Below are 10,076 nucleotides of genomic sequence, written 5' to 3' on the forward strand. Positions count from 1 at the left end.
ATACATGAATACCTAGGCACTGGGCCCCCAGACATCAGGATGGTCATGACACAGCACAGAAGGAAAACAGGCTCCCAGCCACTGTGCAGTGAAAGGTCTAATGAGGGCAGTGTCAGTGTCAGTCCTCAGAACTCTGTCAAGGCCCAGAATCCACAAAAGTTCACACTTCTTTTCTATCGTTTTATTTTATTTCCCCTGCAAGGCCTAAGACGATTAAACCAAGAAGCCCCAGGTTAACTGACTGAAAACACAGAGCCTACATCGGCTTCAGAAGCAATGCCGTCTTCCTCACAGGTATAACCCACCATCTGGCCAGGTCCCTGCACCCGGTGAACGTTCAGAAGATATTTATTTACAAAAGGGAAACAAGCCAGCCTTTTGATCAAACCAGCCACCAAGCCAGTTTTTCTTTAAAGGGATGATGGCAGTAGGCTTGTTCCATAGGTCGGTAAGAAACTGAGGAAAATTTCACCCTCACAAGATGCCCGTCTGGGGCTGCGGGAGGAACGGGTGCCTGGCTCGGAGGATCCAGCATCAGAAAGAATCCCCGAGACCTGCAGAAAGGAAGAAGGACCCCCGGGCCTCGTTCGCAGCTCCCAGGGCCCGAGGCAGACCCGAGGGTCCGCACAGCCCTGGGTTCCCTACCTGATGCCAGGCCCTTTGGGTCCCCAGGGGGCTCTCTGACCCCAAAGCAATGGAGATTGGTCTGCTTCACCCGAAGCTCCTGGCTCCAGAGAGCTCAGGGGCCGGAAGTGAGGGACAGTCTGGGGACAGAGAACAGGTCTCCCTTCCTGATGTGCCCTCAGCCGGTCTCCTGGCCCTGGAGACCACAGCACACTCCGGCCCAGGGGCAGGTGCGCCAGGCCGGGGGGATGCGCTGCACCAAGGACAGACGCGAGGTCCATGCACCTGGCTTTTCTCCCGGTCTTTATCGGTGCCTCCAGCCCCCACCCCCTGACTGTGTTCCCCACCCTGAGTCCCTTTCCCCTCCACACCGTGTTTCCCCTTCGGCTCTGCCTCCCTTAGACGCCCCCTCGGCCCCTGAGATCCCAGCAGTGCCCTCGCAGCCGTCCTGGGCCCTGGTGCCCTCTCTCCTGCCCCTGCCCCCTGCCCCAGGGTGCTGAGGATCCCCAGTACTTCTGCTTCCCCCATCTCCGTGGGGTCCGCAGCCAGTTCTCCTGTTGCTCCGAGCTGTGGAGGCAGTTGCTAAGAGACAGTAAAACGTCACTACCTGGCCCTCGAGGAAAAAGGGGAGCGAGAAAGCGCGAGGGGAGGGCAGGGATGGAGGGAGGGGAGGGAGGGGAAGCCCGGGCTCGGCTGAAGCCGCCTACCCAGGCGGCCTGGGCCCCAGCTGAGTTTCCCAAGGCGGCTTTCCGATTCCGTGAACTTTCTACCAAGCCTCCTCCCTCGGATTCCGGGTGCGGATGAAAGAAGGGCCCTCAGGGACCCCGGCCCGGCAGGCACCGAAGACGCTGGCCCGGGATGCGGGAGGCCGAGCAGCGCCCGGGAGGGCGGAGCCGGGCCAGCGTCTGCTGGGGATCCCGGGAGCCAGCAGGGAGCGGCGGCCGCAGAGGCTCGGGCGTCCTTGGAACCGGTGAGCCGCGACGCCTGGGGCGTGGTGCGGGACCCCATCGGAAATGCCTCTGGATCGAGGGGCGCCCCTCCCCCGGGGACTGCCCAGTGGGCGAGGCTGAACGTGGAAGCCACGGCAGAGAAAGCGGGGTGCGGGGGGGCCAAGTGAGGACAGCAGGCGCGGACTGAGGCGCGGGGACCCTGGGTGGACAGCGGGGGGCGGGGGCACCGCTGTGCACCCCGCCGCAGCCCGTGGTGGGTGTGGGCTCAGCTCGGGCCGGGAGCTGCGGGGAGTGTGCAAGAGGATGCCGGGCTCCGGGGTGCGCAGGGAGGGCGATGGGGTGCGCTGGGAGGGGGTCCGCAGGGGCTTGCAGACCGGAGTGGAGAGGAGAGGCGAGGGGTGTGGGCAGGGAAAACACCGGGGAGCCGCAGAATGGGGTGCGTGGGGGTGAGAGAGTAGGGAGGCGGCCTCGAAAGTGTTTGAAGGGGTGTGCTGCGGACCACGGCGTGGACGCATGTTTTTCTAAGGGAGCTGTTCAAGGGTGGGGTCTCGAGGCTGATGGAGGAGGAGCTGTGACAGAAGAAAAGGCGGCCAGCCCAGGACAGAGAGCCGGGGGAGGTGGCTGCTGCCCAGGGGGCAGGTTGCTGGGGGACCCCACTGGAGGCTGAGCTCCAGCAGCCCCCCTGTCCATATCTGAAAGGCAGCAGACAGAACTTTGTAGTTGGAGTCAAAGAAAAGAGAGAGAGAGGGGGAAAGGGATGAGTGAGGTGGGATCTGGGATTCTGGATGAGGGGGCCCGGAGTGCAGGGCCCCGATCCTCCGCCTGAGCGCCTTCCTTGTTAACAGCGTGAATTCCGCCCCCACCTGCTGAATGCAGAGCTGGACCCTCGGTCTGAAGGAGAAGCCGGAGCAACCCTGCCAACCCCCAGCCTGGGCCCCCGGGACGCATGGCTCGCCCCCGCTTTGGTGGCCCAGACAGTGGGTGTCACTTGGGGTCCTCTCCCTCCTGGAGAACACAGGGCCTCCCAGGTAATCCCAGCAGCCGCTGAGGCTGAGGACCGAGGCCTGCTGGAGGCTCATGGAGACCTCCTTCCTGCAGGCTCCCTGCCTGACAACCCCAGCCCGGGACCGCCTTCCCCTCCAGCTGGGCCACCGGGAGAACGGGCTTCTGCAACCTCAGATGCTGCAGACCCAGGTGCAGAGCTGGCTCCCTGATCGGTCCCAGACTGGGGCCAGGGCTTAAGTTTCCCCAGAAGAAGTGCCAGGACCTTTAAAGGGCCCCTCCCTCCTGCCTCCCTCAACATATCAAAAGGAAGCACCCCGCAGGCATGGGTGGCAGGGGCACCGAAGGTCTGCAGGGACCCTTCCAGGACCTGCTGGCAGCTGCTCCGGTGCCAGCCTTGTCCCCTTCCTTTCTCGAGTTTTGATCATCTTTGCAGACCCTGGGGGACCTCGGCTGGGTTCTCAGATCCCTAAGCTCCCAAAGGTGCCCTCCTGTGGCTCTCAGGAAGCCGTGGCACTTGGGGGCCCCGGGAGAGGCTGGTGCCATGGGACCACGTGGCCAGAAGCCCCACCTTCAGGACTGTGGCCTCTGATGCAGCTTCCTGGGCACTGGCTTGGCTCCCTGCACATAGCCTGATGGGCGCCCTTCAGTCCTGCCTGTGCCAGCTGCCCAAGATGGGTGACACCTGGGCCCAGCTTCCCTGGCCCGGGCCCTGCCGCCCTGCCGTGCTGCTGCTCTCCCTCCTTCTGGCAGCTGGGGTGACGCCCTCGGACGCGGGTGCTAGCTGCCCAGTCCTGTGCACCTGCCATAACCAGGTGGTGGACTGCAGTAGCCAGCGGCTGTTCTCCGTGCCCCCCGACCTGCCGATGGACACCCGCAACCTCAGCCTGGCACACAACCGCATCACCACCGTGCCACCCGGCTACCTCACCTGCTACATGGAGCTCCACGTGCTGGATTTGCGCAACAACTCCCTGGTGGAGCTGCCCCCGGGCCTCTTCCTCCACGCCAAGCGCCTGGCACACCTGGATCTCAGCTACAACAACCTGAGCCACGTGCCGGCCGACATGTTCCAGGCGGCCCACGGGCTGGTGCGCATCGACCTGAGCCACAACCCCTGGCTGCGCAGGGTGCACCCCCAGGCCTTCCAGGGCCTCGTGCAGCTCCAGGACCTCGACCTCAGCTATGGGGGCCTGGCTTTCCTCAGCCTCGAGGCGCTGGAGGGCCTGCCAGGCCTGGTGACCCTGCAGATCGGGGGCAACCCCTGGGTGTGCGGCTGCTCCATGGAGCCGCTGCTCAAGTGGCTTCGGAACAGAATCCAGCGCTGCACGGCGGGTAAGGGCGAAGGCCGGGGGAGGGATTCCGGAAGCAAAGGCTTGGGAAGAGAGGGCGAGGCCTGGCAGTCTTGAGCGGCTTCCCATGGTCCAGTGCGTGCTGCCCTGTGGACGCCTGCTCGATAGGTCTCCAAGCATTTGCTCCCTTCTTGCTGTGCATGCGTGGTGCTGGGGTCCCATGCATGCAGGAGCCACTGTCCCTGGCCTCTTTGGGCCTCGTGACCGGTGAGGCAGGCGGATGGTAAGCAAGGGAGGAGAGCTGACCAGAGGTATTGTTTGTTAGCTTCCACCAGGGCCTGAGAACTCGGCACACATCGTCTCATGGAGCCCCCGTTCCTACCTCCCCGTTTCCAGATGAACACACGGAGAGTTAGACTCACGAAAATGTGTCTCAAACCACTCGCTTAGAAAGTGGTAGGGCCATGCAGAAATCCGGGTTTATGTGACTTCTCAGTCTCAATCTGCCCTACCAGGCTACCTTTTAAATGCCTTGCGTGCTAAGAAAACTCTCTGAAAAGAGCAAGTGAGAATACTGTTTATTTTAGTATTTAGTACCTGCCCCTCCCTGTCCTAAGCATATACATATTTAAGCTCACCACAGCCTCACACGAGTGCCAGTGGACCTGCTGCTCCGCAGAGGAGGAAACCAAGGCACGGAGATTGGGAACCATGCCCACATCACACAGCTGGAAGTGTTGGCATTAGGGCTCGTACCCTGGCAGGCTGACTGTGCTCTGGCCTAACAGAGCCTGAGTCCTGGGCTGGCCAAGGACTCCAGCAAGGGCCGTTTGGGTACACGTGGACCAGGCGGCCAAGGCAGGAGCGCGCGGCAGCAATCCAATCAGCCAGTCCCAACCGTAGGGGCCTGAGGCACACAGGTCCATGCACCCCTTGGGCCCAGCCCGGCCCAGGAGCAAGTACAGCAGTGGCCCCCGGCATCAGCTCCCTCGGGACATGCTAAGTCTTGGCCCACATGCCCCGCCGCAGGGTGACAGGAGTCACCCAGCCCTATCCCGGGGATTTTCCCCAGCCTGGGCTTGGCATGCTTCCTGTGAAGTAGGAGGGAGGGGAGGACTGAGTGGGGAGCCCAAGACCAAAATAGTCTGGGGGGGCTGTGGGTCACGATTCCAGTGTTCCCACGGAGCCGTGGGAGGACATTCCCTGGGACCAAAATAGCTGGAGGCTGAGATGGGGTGAGGCTGGAGGCAGGACGGGAGGCTGCGGGAGCCGTCGCTGCCAGCTCAGCCCCCCTCTGTCCTGTGTGCTGAGGACAGGAGGGGCGTCAGGTGCCCAGCTTCGCCAGTGCCCCTCCAGAGTCCAGGGGAAACCCAAGCCCCAGCAAGCAGGACAGGCCCGAGGTCGCTCGCTCCTCAGAGCAAGTGGGACTGCTGCGCTCCAGAGAGGGGCGGGGATCGCCACCGGCCCACGGACAGAAAGCAGGCAGGCCACACAGAGATCAGGCCGCCATTCCTCACCGGACACGCACCTCAGCATGCCGCGCTCGTCAGCTGTCCTCCTGGGCACGAAGGGCAGGGGGGTTACGTGACATTTCCCCCCGCGGTGGTGCTCTATGAGCTTTCTGCTGGAAATCTCACTACTATCCATGAGTTATGGGGGGAGACACAAACACAGAAAGACTGAGGGAGCTCTCGGGATATGATCCGACTTTGGGATCTATGTGTTGCTGCCCTGCGTCCCGTCCTGTGTCCTGTGTCGTCCTCCAGGCCCTCTCTGGCTGACCTATGGCCCCCAGTTGTCACCGTCACACTACTGCGCAGCTCAGGTGCTCAGTAGACTCTGGAGCTCAGCGTCTTCGAGGTCCTGGGGGGGGTGAGCTCCTGGTGGGCCAGCTCCAGACACAACCTGGCCTGGGAGGGCCCTGGGGTCCTAGCACCCAGCCGACAGGGCTGACTCGACCTCCCAAGCTGGACCCCCATTTCCAAGGGCGGTGATCCTCATCCACGGGTCACCAGGGCCGATCCAAGTCCACCTTCTTGTTCTTTACCCCCCAAAAAACTTTCAGAATGAACACAGAGCATGTGCATACCCTAAATTTGGAAACCTCCACACTAACTGTCTTGGGAAACTTAGGCTGGGTCACCCCTTCTTACAGAGGCAGTGCGTGACAGCCAGGAAGGGAGAGAAAACTCGCCCCACTCAGGAGGTCAGCTAGTGTGGAGCCCCTCAACCAAGAGGGGATTGGCTGCTTGGTGAATGCCCCTCACTCCCGCCTCCAAGGCACCGTCACACGTTCATAGAAAGCAGGCTCTGGAAGGAGGCGTGGGCCCCCCATGCTGGAGAGAACGGAAGGAAAAGCAGCAGCCCCTCCAGCGTACCCAAGAGACACAGGTCTCCAGTAAGGACAGCATCTCACGCTTCCTTGTGCCACAGACCCACTCCTCATGGACCTTAACTCCTGGCTCCTCACCACAGCCCTGGGAGGGAGATGCTGCCACTGTCCTTGTCTGGCAGACAGAGAAAGCAAGACGCAGAGGCACTAGATGACGTGCCAGACAATCGCACAGCTGCAGGGAGGGGTCCGAGGTGATCTGGTGTTCTAGGCTCAGGGGGAGGGCAGAGTCCTGCATCACCTAGCAAAGATCACCTGGGTGCTTACTGCGGGCGGGCCAGTATTCCTTACATCCAGGGGGAGACTTGACACACAGTAAACAGAGGAACTGTCAGGCAGTGATAAATGACTTGCAGAGAAATGCAGCAGAGTCGGCAGGACAGGGAGTCCAGGGACCTGTGAAGTGGGGTTGTTACTTTATACAGACTCACAAGGGGAAGCCCCACAGGTAAGAGGTGTTGAGCCAAGTCCGGGCAGAAGTGAGGTCCTGGACTGTGGAGAGACCCGTCCCGGAAAAGGCCCCTCACAAGGGACAAAGACAGGCAGCCCCTTCCCACCGTGAGATGAGAGAAGCGGGCAGGAAGGGAAGGGAAGACCCCGCATCTATCCTGTGGGGGACGGGAAGGCCCAAGGCAGGGAGGTGTGAGGCGTCACCCCTCTAAGGATGAGGTGGGGTACGAGCAGAGGCCCAAGCCCAGGCTCGAGGCTGACCATTGTAAGAGATGACGGTGTCCTCCGAGAGCCTACCCCCAAAGCCCAGGGCCACCACGGCCAGTAGCCTCAGAAGTTTCAGCAAATCTTGACCTCTCCAAGCAGTGATTTCTTCACAGCCATGAAAATGCCTTGAGGGCTGCTGGCAGACTGAAGATAAGGAAGTTTTTGGCATGCGGAAGAAGCGGGGTGACTTCCTTTCTCCTGGGGGGGCGGGGACACCCCTGCCTGTTCTCTCCCCAGCCGCCTCACCTTCCTGGGTTCTATGTTGCAGACTCCCAGCTGGCCGAGTGCCGGGGTCCCCCGGAAGTCGAGGGCGCCCCCCTCTTCTCGCTCACGGAGGAGAGCTTCAAGGCCTGCCACCTGACGCTGACGCTGGACGATTACCTCTTCATCGCCTTCGTGGGCTTCGTAGTCTCCATCGCGTCTGTGGCCACCAACTTCCTGCTGGGCATCACGGCCAACTGCTGCCACCGCTGGAGCAAGGCCAGCGAGGAGGAAGAGATCTGACGGAGGTGCTCGGCACCCCGCCCTGCTGCCCGCTCGGGTTCCAGGGGGCCAAGCAAGGTCAGGACACTGATGTAGTGTGAGCACCTACCCGCTGTGCCGGGCGCTGTACTAGGACCTGGGAACCTAAGACGAATCCACGCTGTCCCTGCCCAGCACGACTTCCAGTAAGAGAGCGACTTGAAATTGTCCCTTTGTGCCCACACACAGGACTCTGGGCAGAGCTACGGCCACCCAGGGCGGGGGCCTCACCTGGGCCTCACAGAATCCGAGAAGGACAAGCATGCAGTGACGTGTGGGCTGGGCCATCCGATACGCGAATGGCCAGAGCCAGGAGGGGGTGGCACGGGACCCTAACTGCCCTCCAGTGTCTGCCGTCACCCTAGTGGCTGCCAGCGCTGCCTCGGGGGTGTAAGACCTCTGCGACAGCCTCCTCCTAGCAGCCACTACCGGGCGGTACCGCCTCCTGGGCAGCGCCCGGCCTCCCAGCCCTGGCTCTGCGGCTCCCTCAGCCTTGGGGTCTCCCCAGGAACTGCACTGGGGCTCACGGACCCACAGCACAACAGCTCCCGGGGCTGGAGCAGGATGAAGCTGCCACAGCCATGGCCTCAGCCGGGTTCTCTTCTTCTTCAAAGCAGCTCATGCTCCCTACATAAAGGTGGGAGAGCTCCTGTTCCTGAGCTCTTGCGGGTGTCAGCACTGCGGCGCTTTTTCTCTGGACAGCCCCCTCTCACACCGGCTCTTCAGAGGGGAACGCCGCTGCTCCTGCTTCACAGATGAGGGGGTCAGGCTCAGAGGCTAAGCTCACTGCTACTTCAGAATCAGATGAAGTCTGATCCTTTGCTGGGGAGCGTCGCAGTCCCTCTAAAGCTACATAAATTCAAACTTTGGGCAGTTTGCAGCTGTTGACTCAATTCTGTGGATTCTTACAACACTGCAGGGTTTCCATGACCCCCACTTCCCAGACGACGCAGTGGTAGGGAGCCGAGTACCGTACCCCACCTCGTCTGTGTGACCCCTCGCAGAAGGACGTAGGCATCCCCATGCAGGGAAACTGCATCGAATCTGTCAGTCAACAAGCCAAGCGACAGAGTGCAAAGCACAATTACTGTCATCATAGTTGTTGTCTTCAGGGCCATCATCGCTGTCCCTGTGCTGCTCAGCACTGGACAGGTCAGGAAGGGCTTTCGCACCCCTCTCCCTGGCTTTTCTCCACTTCTGTGGGAGGCAGACAGAACAACAGCGACCTTCACGTGGAGTCTGCCTCGCCTCGCGGGCAAGGTTGGGCTCAGCTCCGCACTGTGCTCTCGGTTGAGCAGGGAGGCCCTAGGTTTCAGCAGTCATGAATCCGCCAACCAATGACGGCAAAGTGCTATGCACAGATTGAGAGGAGCTCATGGTGGGACAAACTGGACTTTATGAGGTGTGATCAAGCCATGTGGTCAGTGTTCAACCTTTTAATTTATTATAGTAAAACACATGTGACCATGAATCCCCCTCCAGATACTCCACTTTGCTTCACACACACTTGTCCCATCGTCCTTGCCACCTTCTGTAGCACCTCTGGAAGTCCTCTTTCGTCAGTGTCTCTGGTTATGCTGTCATAGATACTATGCCCAATACTATGGCCAAGGATGGTGGACTGGAGCTGTTCTCCCCCCATTGAGTTGGAGCCTAAAATATTTGGACAGGAACTTTTAGAAGTACTAGTCCAGACAAAATAGTTAAGCTTCTGCTAGAGGAATGCCGTGTTCACCTATAATACTCAACCAGGGATTATTGTTTTGCTGAAATATACTTGATACATTTTGACACATGTACTTTTTTTGCATAGAGCTAGAAGCAGACAAGATACCAAATGCCCTTGAGATCAAATGTCCTTTCTGGTGGAACAATTTGCTCTCCACAAAATGGCAAAGGTTTCTGAGAAGATGTGTGCTTCTCTAGCTGCTAGTAAGTCCCTGGTCAACTAAAGCACAGTTAGGGGAATAGTAAACCTGCCTACTGACCAGGAATTCCTCACCACCACCACCACTACCTTCTTCACTGTCAGAACTAAGTAAGCTTCAAGCCCTCGTGGGGACCGCAGAGCCATTTTGGTGTCTCCACGGGCCTCCCCGAGTGTGTTCCACCTGGCTGACGTGTGTGAGATGGGGTATCTCTGAGTCCCAGCGTGTCACTGGGGTCCCATGTCTGTGGGTTATCCGCTGGCTTGAGGAGGATCTCTCTGGAATTTAGTTGATCTCTGACACAGTCCACTCAGCCATCCGACGATTGCATGGTGTGATATGCAGAGAAAAGCCTACCCAGTTTGGGGTGGTCCAGCTGCTCAGGAAATATAAAAAGAAAACCTCTGCAGCACAGGTGTCCTCAGGAGGAGCTGACCCCTCTCTGCCTCCCTGCGTCCTCTTCTCCCCCTTCAGGACCTGTCATTGTGGAAGCTTCCTTTGCGATGCACCCAAGGATATGGGACCTTAACCAGCCAGCGGCGCTTGGTGGTCAAGGTCTGCCGAGGAATTGCGCTTTAGAAAGAGCCCCATCTGAGGGGCTGGGGATTTAGCTCAGTGGCAAAAGCGCCTGCCTGGCAAGCGCAAGGTC

The 10,076-nt window shown here is 60.2% G+C and overlaps 1 protein-coding gene across 1 annotated transcript; it reads left to right on the top strand.

Moving 5' to 3' along the window:
• The first annotated feature begins 1,269 nt into the window (after positions 1 to 1,269).
• Positions 1,270 to 10,067, top strand: Lrrc55 (leucine rich repeat containing 55). Its single transcript, XM_013506516.1, has 3 exons — positions 1,270 to 1,594; positions 2,420 to 3,911; positions 7,246 to 10,067. Exons 2-3 carry the CDS (start codon positions 3,212 to 3,214, stop codon positions 7,479 to 7,481), a joined length of 936 nt encoding a protein of 311 aa, XP_013361970.1. The 5' UTR covers positions 1,270 to 1,594; positions 2,420 to 3,211; the 3' UTR covers positions 7,482 to 10,067.
• The last annotated feature ends 9 nt before the right edge of the window (positions 10,068 to 10,076 follow it).

Source organism: Chinchilla lanigera, unplaced genomic scaffold (genome assembly GCF_000276665.1).
Source record: "Chinchilla lanigera isolate Chin_1 unplaced genomic scaffold, ChiLan1.0 scaffold00110, whole genome shotgun sequence".
Classification (NCBI taxonomy): domain Eukaryota; kingdom Metazoa; phylum Chordata; class Mammalia; order Rodentia; family Chinchillidae; genus Chinchilla; species Chinchilla lanigera.